Below are 18,345 nucleotides of genomic sequence, written 5' to 3' on the forward strand. Positions count from 1 at the left end.
GGACTGTCAGCGACGCAAGACACCGCCGAAGCGCCAGCGGGACTTCTGCAGCCAATTGAACCACCTTGCCGACCTTTCCAGCAGATTGGTATGGACCTACTAGGGCAGTTCCCGACGTCGGCTTTCGGAAACAAGTGGATCGCGGTAGCCACCGACTACCTCACCCGCTACGCCGAGACAAAAGCCCTTCCCAAAGGCAGTGCATTCGAGGTAGCTTGTTCTTCGTCGAAAATATCGTCCTACGTGACGGCGCCCCCGAGGTCCTTATCACCGTCAGAGGAACGCCATTCACTGCTGTCTTAACTCAAGCGATCTTGGCATACAGCCAAACAAACCACCGCCGGACGACAGCGTACCACCCACAGACCAACGGCCTCACCGAGCGGCTTAACAAGACGATCGCTGACATGCTGTCAATGTACGTCGATGTCGAGCACAAGACGTGGGACGCCATTCTTCCGTATGTAACCTTCGCATACAACACGGCGGTGCAGGAGACGACGCAGATATCTCCGTACAAATTGGTCTACGGAAGGAGCCCGGCAACGACGCTCGATGCCATGTTACCCAACGTCACTGACGAAGAAAACCTCGATGTGAGCGAGTACCTTCAACGCGCCGAAGAAGCCCGACAACTTGCGCGTCTCCGTATCCAGAATCAACAGACGACAGACAGCCGCCGTTACAACCTTCGACGACGCTTCGTGGAATACCAGCCCGGTGAACGTGTTTGGGTGTGGACGCCGATACGCTGACGTGGATTAAGTGAAAAGCTTCTGCGACGCTATTTCGGACCGTACAGGGTGGTTCCACGTCTCAGCCCACTTGATTACGAGGTTGTCCCCGACGGCATCACGAACTATCAACGACGCCGATCGCGACCTGAAGTCGTTCATGTCACGCGCCTCAAGCCGTTTCATGCGCGTTAACAAACTGAAACAGTTTTTTTTGTATTATTGTTGCATCGTAATTCATTCATTGTACTTTCTTGCATTATTATGGTACCTTCATCTTTAGTTAAATCATCGGGAGGATGCCTTTTTTCAGAAGGGGGCAATGCCACGTTTCATTTCCCAAGTTTTTGTTATCGTCCCAAAACACCACACGATTCTCTGCGCAAACCACGCCTGCAGTTTTCGAGAAGGTTCCGGACTGTAGTAGATCATTTCGATAAGATTACGCCCACTGTGCGAACGGTACAGATTGTTCTGGAACCTACTCCACCGCCAGCGATAACGCTAGAACATTCGACGGCAAGAGGATAAATGCCGAATCGCTTCGCCGCTTGTCAGTTGTTGATCGAAGGCCGACGCTCCGTTCGCCGCTATCTGTCCGAGACTGCTATCTGTGCGAGACTGCTGCTGTAATTGGACTTTCCGTTTACCGGGCACAGGTTTGCCCAAATAAACAGTTAAATCTCAACACGAAGTCTCCTGTCTTCGGCCACGTCACGACTCCGTGATAATATGCTGCTTTAGTACCTTAGACATCGCTAAAGCATATGATACCGTGGAGCACTGTATTTTGATAGATCGTATAAAATACCTATTTTTCCATCATACATAGTAGCGTGAATTCACAATTTTCTCGCAGACAGGAAATTTTATTGTTTTAAAGATGGGTTTTCATCATCTACCCATACCCAAACGAGGGGAGTACCGCACGGCTCGGTGCTTTCCCCGGTACTATTTAATTTACTAATGAGCACCATTCCACGTAAACAGGACATAACAACTTATGTTTATGCAGACGATATCGCATTTTTTGCAATGGCAGATAACATTCAGACCTTATATGAACGGCTGCAGACTTACCTTAATATATTGGAGAGCTGGCTCGATGGCATCAGCTTTTTACTTAATCCGAGTAAATGTGCCCTGCTTGTTTTCCCGCTGCAATACCCTGTGAACATCTCTCTGTCTTACGATCATGAGGATATACCTTAGGTAGAATCTGTTAAATACCTTAGAGTAATTTATACTGGCGACCTCATAACTGGCGAACATAACACGCAGTAATAACAGAAATAACTGGCGACCTCATATCGAACATATCACCGGAAAAGGTGTGCGGGCCATTGGCATATTACGTAGGCTAAAACTACCACATAGGTATGAGAAGAGACACATTATTAATGATATATCGCATGTATGTTAGTCCCATTTCGAAATTTGGCTGTGTACTTTTCTCTGGAGTTCCAGCTTACAAGTTGCGGCCTCTAATTCTTCTGGATAGAGAAGCTTTGCGCTTATGCCTTGGCCTTCCCAAAACAGTTGCCAACAATGTGTTGTATCTCGAATCGAGGGTCCCTCCACTTTCTTGTAGAATTCGCCTTCTGACTGTTCAGACATTCTTAAGAAATTATGAGTCACCATTACGACATTCAGAAACAGCCTTTATTTGCACTCCGGAATCATTTTTTTTTCTGCTAGATGGCCGCGATTTCACACGCCACAAATTATATTTGTATATATATATATATATGTGTGGGGTTTAACGTCCCAAAACCACCATATGATTATGAGAGACGCCGTAGTGGAGGACTCCGGAAATTTTGACCACCTGGGGTTCTTTAACGTGCACCCAAATCTGAGCACACGGGCCTACAACATTTCCGCCTCCATCGGAAATGCAGCCGCCGCAGCCGGGATGCAAATTATATTTGTGCAAAATTTACTGGAGCCTCTAAACGTACGTATATGTGACATCATGCCGAGTCGTGATAATTCAGCCTCGGTGGAAATTCAATTAGACGACATTTTTTCTAATAATGCCAAATTATTTCCCCATAATATTTTGGATGCTTTATAACAAGATCACCTGCGCCGTATTAGAACGTACGTTGTTATTGCTACAGATGCATCGCAATACGACGAAATTTCAGTGGTTGGTATTTTTAGCCCGATTTTAAATTGAATTCATTTCCTTCGACTAGCCGATTTCATACCCGTTTTTGTGGCTGAGATTCTGGCAGTAGTGCTCGCCTTACGCAAGTTAGATACAGCATTTACATCAGCTGTCATATTAACAGATTCCCTATCTCTCTGTGCAGCACTTTCTGTTGGTGCTGATAATCACGTAACAAGGGCGTTCCGTGCACTAGTACCTGTGCATTTGAGAAAAGTACGGCTAGTTTGGGTGCCTGGACATAAAGGTTTGTTTCTGAATGAAATAGCCGATTCCTTAGCTAAGTCGTCCATCAGCGAACAAATTATACCACTCTGTCCATCATCCCCTTATGGGACTACTGCTCAATCCCGCAGACGTACGCTTGTGCAAGTCTTTAAAGGTTCAGCACTCACAAACTCTACAGAATATCGCCATTTATTTTATCCCTGGCGAAGAGACTTTTGCCGCACTCGAAAACAAGAAGTAGCTATCACTAGGCTGCGTTGCCGGGTACCTAATCTAAATTTCTATGAACACAGGTCTGCTCAGGCACCTTCGCCACTGTGCGCATTCTGTGATGAACTGGAAACAATAGACCATTTCTTTTTGACCTGCAGGCGGTTTAACACATTACGAAAAACTTTATTAGAAATACCTTTACGTGGTATTGGTATGGACTTATCTTTGCCTGTCATTTTGTGTTTTGGACCTTTCATTTCTGGTTTCTCTATTGGGACAGTATGCGCGGCCGTCCGGGACTATATTGATGAAACAAATAGGTTGACTAATTAACCAGTTTCATTATTCTAACATGTCTACATAATTATATACGTATGAAATCAGATTATTGCTTTATTCTAAGAATAAATCCATTTTTGTAAATATTTGTATGCATTACATTAAGCCCCACACTTGCCTAGGCTATCGGTAATCTTTCTGTTATACCTCCATCATTCTAAATCTGAACAGTAAATTTTAAAACCACTCGATTCTTGGCCAATTCCCCACAGTGGGTATGCCCAACTAACAATAGGAGAACAACAACAACCGGACTGTGCCTGTCTAAGAAGTACGCTGCTATTTTCCAACGCCATTTCACCTCATCTGTAATTAAACACAATCACTCGTGACAGTTTGGTGGAAGGTGCCGGGCAGATCGATCTTGAGGACCCAGCTCAACTGATTTTGTGACGGAACAGGAGCTTGGCAGGCTTGCCACCACAACTACCAGACATGGAGGATGCCAGAGCAGGCTATAATGACCTCGTTGCTGATGAGCAACATGCCTACCAGGACAAGCTTGCTGCGGCACGCCGGAACATCAACCAAGGACCTTTTTGAGGCAGCCGGATGACGATGTTGAGGATTGGCTCAAGCGCTACCAAAGAGTGAATCGAAGCAACCACTGTAGCAGTGCTAAGCATCTCGAGAACGTGGTGTTTTTTCTCGTCGGCACCGCGTCTCTTAGGTTCGACAACTACGAAAATGAATTGACGTAATGGGACATTTTTGTGTATGAGCTAGGTGCCTTGGTGACTAGACTTCTAAAGTCAAACAGGCGGAGCAAACGCTTTTACGCAGAGCTCAGTTACCTGGTGAAACATGCACCACCTACATCGACACCGTCTTGAAGCTTTGTGGAATCGTGAGTCCGACCATGTCTGACGAATATAAGAAAGGTCATCTGCTGAAAAGAATCATGGAACACGTGTACAACTTTCTTATTACTGAGGAAGACCCCCACACACCTTCCGACCTAAGAAAACACTGCCGAACGTTTGAAACGCTAAAGAGGAGGAGAATCCTACCAAACTTTGGACGTCTTGACAATGTGCTCCCGATTGCAAGTGTCAACCTTCCATCGCAGGACGACATCTCTTCAATTATAAGACGAGTGGTTATGGAAGAACTTGCTCAACTGAAAGCTGTGGACACCTCCGGTGTCTGCTATCAATGAGCATTCGACCAAGCGCCCCGTGAACCACCGCTGACTCGGATGCGTCAGAGCTACTTTGAGCCTCACCCGAATTACACTGATGGGTTCGAACGAAAGAGTGAACGGCCACTCGAAAGCCAGGAACGCAGGCAACCTGCATCACGGCGATTTACTCCTCAGCCACCATCTTCCGGCTTTTATCCACCAGCGAGGTCTACTTCACCGGGGACGACTAGACGCCACGCCGATACTTGCTACAACTGCGGGCTACCTGGACACATCGCTAGGTATTGCTACCGTCGCCAGCAGCGAGCTTCGTGATTCAACGTGTACACGTCCTATGTGCCTGCTGGCGAGTCTCAACCATATCAGGGCTCTGTCTAACAGCAACACGCCGCACGTTCTGACACGCCTTGCTCCGACCACAGCGTTACCCCACCACCCGCACGCCAACAGCGATCCCCGTTCCCGCGTCGCCCCTCGGAGACGCCGCCACTACCGGGAAACTAACTGGGGCGACCGATGGGGGCAAGGCCGCAAAACCAGCTTCCGCAAGACCCCCTTGTGTGGTAATGGTTCAGAACAAAGACAGTGTTTTTGTACACAAAATGAGTACTATTGCATTATTTGATACCGGTGCTGCCATTTCCCTAATGGGCATGTCTTTTAAAAATCGCCTTCGGACAAAAGTATAGTTTGCTTGGAATCAGACAGCTACTTTCCGCGGCGTATGGGGAGAAACGTTGTGCCCAGTTGGTGTTTGTTGTGTTTTATTTTCCGTAGGAAATCAAACGTTTAGAGCTTAACTAACGGTGCTTGTACGTGCGACCCACGGCGTTATTGTAGAAATGTATTTTTTGCGTAAGTGTGGTGCCACTCTAGATTGGGGCAGTGCTGGGATTATTTTTCGTCCCGTGTTGCCCTTTCCATTGACGAAAGATACCGTTGATGACAGCTCGGTCGACGTGTTTTCTGTGTCTGAAGACATCCGCTTGGCCCCACATACCACAATGTTTGTGCGCGTAAAGTGTTCACGTTCTCGTGCGGGTTCTTACTACGGTTTAGCCGAGCCAAACTCCAGTAACGCACTTAAAAAATGTTATTGTACTTGACTGCATCGTGGTCACTGTCGATGGTTGTGCAGATTTGTGGACTGGGAACGTTTCCGCGCAGCCCATATCTCTGCTTGCAGGGCTTAAATTGGCAAGCTTTCAAGAGCAAAGTACTTTTACCATATGGTCACTTCAACTGTCGGTGGATGTAAAGAAACCCCGCGCCAATACGTACCACGACTATTCTGCCAGCATTGATTGTATGATCAACAAGTCACTTCCTTCAACTGAACGGTCGCTGCTGCAGAAGGTGATCGCAGGCTATGCCTCAGTCTTTGAATTTGTCCAAGACGAGAGGTCTACCGTTGCGCCACCGTCTTAACGTACGCAACACCGCATCTATGCAGGCCAAGCACCACCAATACGTCAGAAGCCCTATCGCGCATCGCCTTCCGAAAGGAAAGTCATCGTTGATCAAGTTCAAGACATGCTAAATAAGGGTGTCGATCAATTATCGTGTAGTGCGTGGGCAGCTCCTGTCATTCTAGTCAGAAAGAAGGATAACTCATGGAGCTTCTGCGTAGCCTATCGTCGACTAAACGCCATCACAAAAAGTCGCCTACCCTTTGCTACGTATAAATGACGCCGTGGACTGTCTGCATTCTGCCTCCTATTTTTCTTTTGGTGACTTGCGTACTGGGTATTGGCAAATTCCTATGCATCCCCCAGATGAAGAAAAGACGGCCTTCGTAACACCAGATGGTCTTTTTGAGTATAACGTTATGCCTTTTGGTTCGTGCAATGCTCCAGTGACATTCGAGAGATTTATGGATACAGTACTCCGTAGATTAAAATGGGAAATTCGCATGTGCTATTTAGATGACGTGATTATCTACGCAAAGACTTTCTGAGAGCATAACCGCTTGTCACTTGTAATTGAATGCTTACGCGAAGCTGACCTTGTTTTAAACCCAAAGAAGTGCCATTTTGGAGAACGTCAAGCCCTCGTATTAGGCTTTCTCGTGGATAAAGAAGGTGTACAACCAGACCCACAGAAGACAGCAGAAGTTCGCAACGTTGAACAACCATGAACAGTGAAAAACCTGCGAAGTGTTCTGTGTCTGTGCTCATATTTTCACCAATTTATCAAGAACTTCGCACAACTTGCCTCCCCACTGACGTCCCTGCTTCATAAATACACACCGTACTTGTGGGATAATAAATGTGAGGCTGCATTTCAACAGCTGAAATTTTTTGTGGACTTCAGGGCCCATCATGAAGCATTTTGATCCTGACGCTTTGACTGAACTTCATACTGATGCTAGTGGGCTAGGTGTTAATGCTGGGCTGGTCCAACTCTGCAACAGCCGTCATCATGTCGTAGCATATGACAGTCGGACCCTGACCAGAGCAGAGAAAAACTACACTGTCACCGAGCTGAAATGCTTAGCAGTCGTCTTCGCAATTCAGAAGTTCCGACCCTATCTACATGGCCGCGAGTTCACAATAGCGACCGATCATCACTCACTATGCTGGCTTGTGGGACTTCGCGACCCGTCTGGCCGGCTGGCTCGTTGGGCGTTGCGCATCTAAGGGTACAGCGTTTCTGTGACGTATAAGAGTGGACGATGTCACACGGATGCCGACTGCTTATCCCGCCTTCCTTCATTACACACCAATGCTGACAACGACTATATTGATGACTATTTAGTTTCTCATTCGACTTCCAGATACCAGCCGCTTCAAACGTGAGCAACAGCCGACACTACCCTGAAACCCTTGCTCGAAGCTGCACATAACTCCACTGACAAGCACTTTATAATTTCAAATGGCTTGCTGTATAAGAAAACCTATTCAGCCGATGGCCTCACGTTGCTTCTAGTGGTGCCGGAAGGCCTGCGACAGGCCGTCCTTTGTTCTATGCACGATGACATAACATCTGGTGACCTTGGTTTCAGACGTACGCTACGTTGACTACGTGAGATCTTTTACTGGCCGAAAATGTGGAACACCACAAAACAGTGCGCCTCCAGCTCTCCTATATGTCAGTGCCACAAGCGATCTACCACTGCCCCGGCAGGTGATTTGCAGCCCATCCATTTACCGACATCCCCTTTTGAAAAAGTTAGCATCGGCTTGCTCGGACCCCTTCCTAAGACTCCATCCGGCAACCGATATGTTATAGTGTGCGTGGATAATTTAACTCGTTGTACGGAAACGGACGCATTGACTTGGGCCACAGCAGCTGCTGTTTCTTCTTTTCTGTTACAACATGTCATACTGCATCACGGTGCTCCACGGGTAGTCATCAGTGACCGTGGACGGCAATTTATCGCTGATGTGGTTGAAAAAATTTTGCGCCTCTGTGGCTCCTCTTATCGCCACTCCACCCCTTACGATCCGCAAACTAATGGTCTCACTAAGAGAATAAATCAAAATTTTTAGGTAATGCTATCGATGCACGTTGATGCTGACCACAGAAACAGGGAGGCCGTCTTACCGTTTGTTACTTATGCATATAACACCGCCATGCAATAGGTTACTGGACATTCGCCCTTCTTTCTGCTTTACGAAGGAAGCCCACGGAGTTTTCTAGACACTCTATTACTTTTCTCGTATCAGGAAGATCTGTCCATCGCTCAGACGTTGTGTCGTGCTGAAGAAGCACGTAACTAGCACGCCTTCGAACACTGCCTGCTCAAGAACACAGCAAGGGTCGCTACGATGCCAGGCATATCGCCGTAGAGGTTTCTCCCGATGACTAGGTTTGACTGTGGACTCCTGTTTGCAGAAAAGGATTGTACCGCAAGTTTCTAGCAAACTATTTCGGCCCGTACGTGATAGTCACTTGTCTCAGTGACGTGAATTACGTTGTCGCCCGAGTCACTACTACGGAAATTGTGCACGTAGCCCACCTCAAGCAATACCATCATAGGCATATTTAACTCGCTCGGAGAGCTTCGTCTGCCGCCGGAGGAAATGCAACGAAGATGCGCGAGCTTACGGGGCGCTGAAGAAGAAGAAGAGTAGTGAAGTGGCGCTTGAACTGTGTGCTTGGGTGAACCGGACTAGGCCTGCCTTAGAAGTACGCTGCTCTTTCCTAACACAATTTCACTTCATCTGTAAATAAACACAACCACTCGTGACAATATTATGAGCGCCGCTTTAGGCAACAGCGCCTTTCTGTACAAGCCACTGTTACCGAGGCTACACACTTCATTCCAGCCGTCGCAGTCAACAGGGGTGGGGGAACGGACTTGCCGGCAAGTGTACTTTTGCTGCGAGTGACACTAAACTTGCTTTTGTCACAACGCGCAAATGACGCTCGCGACTAAATGTGCTCGCTCAAAGTGCACTTAAGTTGCTACGTGTGACAGGGGTATTAGCAGGTGGTCGTTTTTGTTGCTGTCACTTTCGGTGCGTTCGCATGTATTCATTTTACTATGGGACAAAGAAGAAAAAGAAATAAATGAAAGTGCCCTTATTGGTACGACAAGTGTCTGAAATCAACCAAATAAATAAATAAATAGGGCAGAAGCCAAAGTGAACTTTACTCATAAGGAAGAATAAAGGAAAAAGTGCAATAATAAAAAGATTGATGACAAGGTATATAAGAAATAAATTTAAAAAGTAGAAGCCCAAAACTTTTTAATGTTCACAGCATATCAGAAGTTGTGATGGTGAGTGTCGCGAAGCGCCCATCTGTCTGTCTGTGTGCCTCTCTGTCTGTGTGTCTTTCAGCCTGTCCATACGTCCGTTCATTCACCTGTCTGTCTGTGTCTGTCTGTCTGTCTGTCTGTCTGTCTGTCTGTCTGTCTGTCTGTTTGTCTGTCTGCCTGTCTGTGTGTCTGTGTGACACCGCCTGTTAAGTCTTACGCAGTACAAAGTTATACTAAAAGGAGCTTTGCCCCTAAAATGCAAGATGTCTGACGCACGTAACCCTATACAGACCCTTCTTTAATGAAGGAGACTGCCCACTGCAGCAGCCACATCGGCATGTTAGCGCGAGGCGCGTGCTAGAGCTGAACAGGTGTACGAGCAGGGTCACAACACCAAGCAACTACGGAGCACACGGAGCTCAAAGTCATGCCTCGAGCCAGCGTGTGTGGCACTAGCGTAAACATACTCCAAAAAAAACTATGCCTCGAGCGTGGGACATGAACGTGCTGCCCTACTTTCGGATTTTATTCTCCCCCACTGATACGAAGACGAACGCCCCTGGCATGCACCCCCTGCGTATAAAGCAATGCTGTCAGAGTTGCCCCCGAGCAGCTGTGATGTCACCTGACAGAGCGGTACGGTGATGCCACGTGACTAAGTGGTACGGAGGTGAGCGGTCACACGCGGCGGCCGGTCGCAACACGCTACAGAAGACATGACCTCAGAGATTGCGTGCTGGCCCTTTTTCTAGTCCAACTACAGTGGCTAGACTATATAAGTGTGATGAGCGGCAAACGGTGCTTATGGACTGCACTGAAGCCGCTGAGGAGGAGCCACGTGGAGGTGCGCGCAGTCGTTTCTACGTTATTGGCACGTTTCCGACTGTTTCGTCAGACGCGTTCATCCTCGTTTTTTTATTGCGGTGGCACTCTCACACCACTGCTTCTGAATGAACACTCAAGGCGCGAAAACATGGTCAATGTTTCGTTCCCAGGGTGCACTACAGGCTACAAATAAGGTTTTTATAAATAGGGCGTTCGAAAGAACGAAGCTGTGCACAGTGGCCAAGAGTTATCTCGCGTGCTGGCAAGCTGCTTCAAGAAAACTTGGCTGTGTTCGAGCTAGACTTCGACGAGAGGTACATCTCCCGACACTTTGAGCTTACTGTGAATGACTAAATGGTCCGCATTGAAAGGGGTAGGCTCATAGGCACGCTTGCGGTTCCTAGGGGAGGGGGGGCTAAGGTTTATTGCGGGGCACCCCCACCCTATTCATTCAGTGTGAGCAGATTTTGCACCCCCTTTTAGATGACTAAAGGAGTGCTGCGCTGCCTAGTCAATGTGCAGAGCAGATTTAGCGCCCCCTTTCCAGGTGAATACAGGGGACATTTGCGCCCCTTGTGCGGACGCCATGGGTTGGCCTTTCAAAGAAGCTCTCCGCATTTCGGTGAAGCCCTTCGCAGAAGCTCATTTCCTGATTGAATATATATATATATATATATATATATATATATATATATCACTGAGCTGCGCACGACATGGTCCAAACCTCACCAATCAACTGAAGAAGTTTTTATTGCTCACCTATTTGCGTCTCTACACAAAGGTGCTCCACAAGAAGCGAGCATCTTCCCGTGAAAAGAGGAAGCACCTGAATCTCAAGTGCGTCACATAGGCTTCCAGCCCAAGGGAAACAACGTCCTGTAGGGCGCTCATGAACTATGAGACTTATATTTTTAGATAAAAAAGATGCACGACCACTTAATAACAATGCATTGTTGTAAACAGATAGCGAGTCAATTCTCGCAAAAGCGTGTAATGACCAGTGTGCAGAAAAGAAAAGGTTTTCGCCTAAATACCGCTCGTCTCTGAGTTTGACGTTATGATTGACGGGTCCATATTTACAGATTAGTGCTTGAGCAAATGATGGTTCGCCATGGAAGATGTTGCAAGCCATGACTCAGAACTGAGTTCATCGTTCCACTCTTTTACCACCTCACATTGATAAAATTGTTCAATGCTGTTAAACGCTCACTCTCTGCATTCTTTCAATATTGCAGTTCAGTCGCGCACCCACGTAGGCATCGTAGGATTTCGTTAGCTAATCACCATATTTTATCGGTCACTGCTTGAAACTTTGCACGAGCAACCACATATATTTTAAACATTTCCCATTGCCCACGCACGTGGTGGATCCCGTCTTGGAGCAGCGCATGGCCGGCTTGGGTGACGTATGAATGGATGGATGTATCCGGCTGTGCCCTTTACATCGAGTGGTGGCTCACACCACCTAGCCATAAGTTAAGTACTGTCACTATGTGTTTAAGGATTGAATTTCACTCGCGCCTCAATTGTAGCCATCAATCAGTTAGTCTCCTCCTGGTTATTTCTAACCATTTTGTTCTATTCTGTCGTCACTGTCTATTCTGTCGTCAAAGTCTATTTTGTCGTCACTGTCTCTAAACCACAATGCTTCGGGAAATTTGGTGCTATTATCTTCGACTATAGAGGGAAATCTTTACAGAACATTATGAAATGCTCAGCCATTTCCTCCTCTCCACACGCATTACATACCGTGTCTGAGCCTTCGTATTCGGCCTTTGTATTTGACGGACAAACGAGTGTCAGCGCTATGTGGCGGTATCCTCCCCAGGCGTTACGCGCTTGCTGGCGCGTTCATCACACTTCCCTCTTCTATCCACTGTATCCGAACATCACCTGAAGTGGAGATCACCAAATCAAACCTGGTGGCTCTTGGACTTCGAAATCACTCTCCGCATACCGGTAGGCACTCTCTGAGGCGTGCGTTTGCGCCTCTCTTTGGGCAAAACATTTGCATGCTTGCAGCACCAGATGTCCCTTGGTCCACACGTGTCGTCACGTTTAGGCCACCAAAACTCGTGGCGCGTGCCGTGCGCGTGCCTCCTCGAGGCCGGCGCGCATGCACAGACTACCTACGCGGAAAAGGCCCATTAAAAAGAGCGCGACCTTCCAGGCATAGTGTTTCTAGGAGGCATTGACATAGTGAACAACAGTTGCATGGAGCTTTTAGTGCGGATTCGTTTCAAGAAACTTGATGTAACACAAATCGACACACGCCCGGGCACGAAATGGCACATACAGAGGCCAGGCAGCGTTGCCCATGAGTGCCTTCTTGTGCTCGTGGCTCGTTTTGCGTAATGAATCAAAGGTTTGAAAAGTTAAAATAGAGACACCAATAAGCGCCAGAGGAAACTGGTGATGACTGCAGCGTTTCTAGCGTGTTATGTGACTCAGCTTCTCTGCAGTGAAACCAACAGCGGCCAGTGTAGGCTTCAATGTGACCAGTGCAAGCCAGCTTATTTCTTATTACTTTCGTGAAAGGCCAGTGAATACGAGCCTGCACTGGTGTGCCAATTACGATCGAGTGCCAAAGATGTTCCGGTTTTACTATTGAAGCACCTAAATTATTCTAGTTTTGGTAATAACTTTAGTACGAGCTTATCACTCTGAAGCACGTGCTTGATTTCGAGCGATAATGCATATTTAGAAATCAATCATGTATGGCAAGAAGTAACGAAGTAGTTCAAAGTATATCTGCATCAAAAAAGCCCCACTACTATGAAATAAATGTGGCGTTGCATTGCCAATACTTCACACCAAAATTCAGACTGTTACATCGAATGCTAATTTTGTTATCTTGAGATGAGCATGCTTGTGCCTGTACACAACGCTAAATCTGTAACGGTATCAAATGGAACGTTGTAGCTTGTTCACGAACGTCTGCAATTATAATAAGAGATGATTGCACACTGCGGCATGTTCGCTGATGAAGATAAGCAACATTTTATATTATTTCTGTGGTAATTATCTTTCAATTTTTGTTCACAGGAAAATTTTACTACGACTCACCACGTTCCGTAAAAAATATCATTACAAAGGAGGTGGGCACTATTTCTAAGAGAGGCAATGCCACTGTCACCGACAATAAGGAACCAACAGGAAGGATTATTACATTGAATGGGATAAATCCGGACACATACTATGTATTCTTCCTCTTTGATGGCTCCACAAGCATTGGAGAGAAGAACTTCCGCACAGGAATCAGCCTTGCAAAAGCAGTTACCCGGAAGGTAAGCATTATAATTCTGAACAAGGTGAGACACATTTCACAGTAATAGTTTTGCGTGGGTGTTCACCTATTTAGCATTTGGATTTTCCGTACTTATCGCGTTTCTGCAGCTTACGGCGTAGTTACGAATGCAGTATACGACTCCGCGTACATTTGGAAAGATAAAACATATCTTTCGTCTGGAAACTGCCCGTTTGTGATGGTATTATAAGCAAGCTTTTCTACACAAAAGCTAAACATGTACCCGCGTCCTCTGCTTGAGAAAAACATTATCGCGAGTGCTTAAAAACCTACTGTTGCGCCAATCGAAATGCAAGAATGCAATTTTGTTCCCATTATTTTCCTTCCCTACGGAAACCTTATCTAAAGAAATTTTGTATCTCTAAAAACATTGTTCAGCCCATTTGATTGCGTGACAATGACCAACAGCCACTTCGCGAAGGGGATTGCCGCATGACTTCAAGAAATATTTTGCCTCTGTGCTGAATGAGGGTAACTTATGCTAATTGTTTTTAACATACTTTGGTTCAGGATGACCACGGCGTCTCCACATCAGACATTGGTGCGGCCAAAGCCGGCGCTTTTTATTTTCTGCTTGCCATCATGCTTTTTTTATGGTACCGATGTCCACATGTACCTGATTGTGAAATTCTGTTTGATAGTATGCAAATGCTTTTCTTGTTGTGTTGTCGCTGCCTCGAAAATCGGCCATGGATTGCCTTCGTGGCTTCGAATTCATGGTCTTCAAGATGATCGGTGGGCGTGTTGAAGGAAAATTTAGGTTACTTATTGGATTTCATTCTTCGACGCCAATTTATTGATTTCAGCTCGTGCAGACTCTTTTGCAGAAAGCAGCACTCGTCGTGCAGTCTCTGGGCAGAATGTCTTGGTGCTGCGCTGCGCAATGCTATAATAAAGTTAAAATGAATGGAGAACGTTTTTTAAGCAACGAAAAGACGACTCCTGTGGACTGTGAAAATGAAGCGGGGCCAGTGGCAGCCGCAGAACTATTCTAGTTTGTGCACTGTGAGTATGCAAACATTCGAAATGCAGTTGTAGACATATGCCAGCGCTTCTGCACGACTGGTCATAAGACGCAGACGTGCGATGTCGTGCGTTTACATTGTAGGCATTCTCATGCTTACGAGAAACATAAGGCTTTATGATCTTCAATCACTGGTCGAAATTTCTGGAGCCCTCCACTACGGCGTCTCTCATAATCATATAGTAGTTTTGGGACGTTAAACCCCACAAATCAATCAAACATTCAATGATCTTCGATCACTACAAGCGATCTCTTGGAGCGGTGGGCTAACGTGGAACAATCGGTGCATTTACAACTCCTGTTTTCTCTCACTCTGTGCGTTGAGATAAGAAATAGGCAAGTATGGTCAGGCTTTCTCAGTCATGAAGTGGTATAGCTTGAGCACACCGCGTATCTTAACGAAAGCCCACACAACCGACATTATCGCAGGCTTAAGCAGTGTCTGAGAGGGCAAAACAACATCCGACGTCTTACAAGGTCACATGGCGACGCGTTTGACCACGAGGTGCTTTGTACGATGTCCTGCAGAAAAATTGGTATGCTCTTCAAGGTTTAGAGAGAAAAAAACTTTATATAAAATTACAGGGTGTAGGAAGAAGATGGCCCGCTGCGGGCCATCCCTCGCGCACACGAGGTGGGCTTCTCGTTATAGTAGTTCATTTGCAGCCAACGCGACTCGAGCTCAGTTGACCAGGGCCTTCTGGCTCGCCAGATCTGAACAGCTGAGCAAGGCTCCCTCCCAGTCCTGCCGGGTGGGGTTTAGTTTTGGGGTGAGGTACGGAGTTCACTGGCACGCCCACACCATGTGGATGATGTCAGAGTACTTCCCCGCACAGTGCGGGCATTTTCCTGTACACACAGGATCAAGATACTTGAAAACCGCTGGGCACAGCATCGTTTGGGTGCACAGGTGGAGGAATAAGCGTTCTTCTGCCTTTGTAAGGCCCTTACATGGTTTATTATAAATCACGTGGCCAAATCGATAGAGTTCAATAATTTCTCAAAATGTTGATGCAGGATTAGGTTCGGGAACCATTCCGGAAAGGTCTGAAAACGCTACTCGTAGAGTGAGTGCGTGGGTAGCGGCGTCTGCCGTTTGATTGCCTTCGAAGCCCGTGTGAGCTGGAGCCCATACGATGCTACGGGATGTGGGGGCCCCGCCGTAATAACTATTTTTTAAGATGCAGTACGCCAGGTATGGGACGTACCCGCGTTGAATATTTTCGCAGGCCCCTCTCAATTCGGTAATGATGACACGCGAGTCCTGGTCTGCTGCAGCTAGCGCAATGGCGACTTCTTCGCACGTGTTATGTCCTGTGCTCTGAATCTGAGACCATACACCATGATCGTTTGTCGGACGACTGCATTCGTGTACCACCCGTCATGGTGAGGGCCGTAGGCATCCTCGTAAAATATGTTGTGTTTGTTCCCATAGTGGCGGGCTAGTGCCTCCGCGCGTGGAAGGTGCCTCCCATTATGGTCGTCACGTGTCACGTTGGCCAGAAGAGGGTGCACGTGCAAGGCGTATCTCCAGACTTCTGGGATGCGTACGCGCTCTTCCGTCTCTGTTGGGTGGTGGATGTGTAGTCAGGCTAATTAATATGTGGCGACCCGACGGAGTGTTCGAAAGTGTCGTGTATTGGTTAATCAAGTGCGCCTCCTGGAGCTCTGCAAAAGTGTTTGCCATCCCCAGGCCCATAGGCCGCTGGTAGGACGTGGTTATTGGGAGATTGAGGGTATGCTTGTACATCTTCCTGAGAATCACCTCGAGGGCGTTCTCGTCAAACTTGCGCAGGTGGAGTTGAGAAGTCGAGTAGAGGACTCGACTAGTTACAAATGCATTTGCGCGCCTCAAGGCGTCTTTGCAACGTAACCCCCTGCGCTTGTCGGACACCCGGCGGACAATGAAGCCCACTTGGTCCCCCACCTTACTCAGTTTTGTCAATGTTGTAATCGACTCGGCGATGTTAATGAATAAACAGACCCAGTACTCTGATCTCATGGTGCTCTGGAATGGGTTCACTTCGTAAGAACAGTTCAATTTTGGTAGTGCACTTTGCCGAGGGGCGTATGTGCAAAAATTCCGATTTGGTCAGGGAGCACTGGAGGCCGCCGTGGCGGGCGTAGGCATCTACGATCTCCGCCGCTTGCTGCAGGTTAGCTCCTATTTCTCCTACCAAGCCGTGTTTAGCTCATATGGTAATACCATCAGCATACAGCCGTGCTATATGCCTTCAACATTATCCAGCTGATCCGGGAGCTTAATCTTAGCCAGATTAAACAATAGGGGTGAGAGGACTGGACTCTCTGGGGTGCCTTCCGTACCTAATTGGTAGGGACCATGCTCTTTATCTTGTATTCGGATGTATGACTGTCAGTCAGAGAGAAATTATCGAATGTACTGAAACATGTTGTGTCCACAATTGGTTTGGGAAAGGTGCTTCAGTATTATGTCATGCGTGACGTTGTCTAAAGCCCCCTTCAAATCAAGGGCGCGTACTGCCAAGTCAATAGAATGGTAATCGACAGGATTTAGAATTTCGTGGTCTAAATGAACTAGGACATCCTGTGTGGACCGGTGCGGGCGGAACCCAAACACTGTGTCGGCAAATATGCGTTGGTTTTCCAAAAACTCGGAAAAGCAATCTCGCACCATAATGTCCATCAGCTTTCCCGCACAAGACGTGAGAGAGGTGGGGCGAAGGTTGTCCGTGTTTATGGCGTTGCCGGCTTTCTGAATAAAATGGAAGACCAGGGTGGTCTTCCATTCGATTGGAAGGGCGTCCCATCAAGCCATATTGAGTTTATGTTCCCGAGGAGTGCGTCGTAGGCCGGGTCGCGAAGGTCTAGAAGTAATTTCATTGTTACTTTTTCTCTCCCCGGAGCCGTTCCTCGCTTCATTTTAGTCAGGGCCGCCTTCAGGTCATGGAGCTGGAACGATTGATCGAGCTCCGCGTACTCGGAACCTGCATATGAGTGCGCTGGCTCTTGGGTGTCATGTCGGACATATAGGTATAGATCTCGCAGTTTGCATGCTAATTTTGAGGTGTCTTCGTCGAAGGCATGGATTGCCCGTTGGAGATGTTTTGTGTCTCGGCTTTGGTTTGGGTCGGATCAATCAAGGCGCAAAATAGACGCCAAGTGTTCCGGCTGGACATTTGTCTACCAGCCGTGTCGCATCGGTCTACCCAATTCGAGTCAGCAAACTGGGCCGCGTACTCTGCTGGTCGTTGTATGAGCTCAGAAATGTGAATTTTGAGTTTCCAATTGTGTGTTTGGCGGCGCCATCTGCGGACGAAGCTATGCCGCACCTCCCGGAGGTGAAGGAGATGAATGTCCACCCCCGGCGTAGCCTCCCAGGGTTGAACTTAAGTGCCTGTTGAACGAAGGTGTGACCAATTATTGTGACCATGCGTGGTAACCTGTTTCGCGAATGGGGCCCAGATTAGTGTAGGTTTTCCGAAACTTTGTCCAGTCAGTTATGCGCGCTTGGGCATAGGGTGTAGCCATTGGTTTGTTTGTGACGGTGAAGCTGAGTATGCAGTGGTCACTGCCGAGGGTCTCCTCTGTGTCGGCCCAGTCTGCATGTCTAATGTTTTTCGTGAAGGTAAAATCCGGACACGTGTCCCGAGTCACAGAGTTACCTACCCACG

At 47.4% G+C, this 18,345-nt stretch overlaps 1 protein-coding gene across 12 annotated transcripts in view; it reads left to right on the forward strand.

The window, feature by feature from the left end:
* Positions 1-18,345, forward strand: part of LOC119173521 (complement factor B) — a 1,265,978-nt gene that overhangs the window by 539,458 nt on the left and 708,175 nt on the right. For 11 of the 12 annotated variants that reach the window (XM_037424323.2, XM_075896490.1, XM_037424324.2 and 8 more), the window contains one exon: positions 13,407-13,648. The exons of the other annotated variant lie outside the window; for it this stretch is intronic. In XM_037424323.2, coding sequence (XP_037280220.2) covers positions 13,407-13,648 — 242 coding nt within the window. The remainder of the gene's footprint in view (positions 1-13,406; positions 13,649-18,345) is intronic. 12 annotated transcript variants of the gene reach the window in all.

Source organism: Rhipicephalus microplus, chromosome 5 (genome assembly GCF_043290135.1).
Source record: "Rhipicephalus microplus isolate Deutch F79 chromosome 5, USDA_Rmic, whole genome shotgun sequence".
Classification (NCBI taxonomy): Eukaryota; Metazoa; Arthropoda; class Arachnida; order Ixodida; family Ixodidae; genus Rhipicephalus; species Rhipicephalus microplus.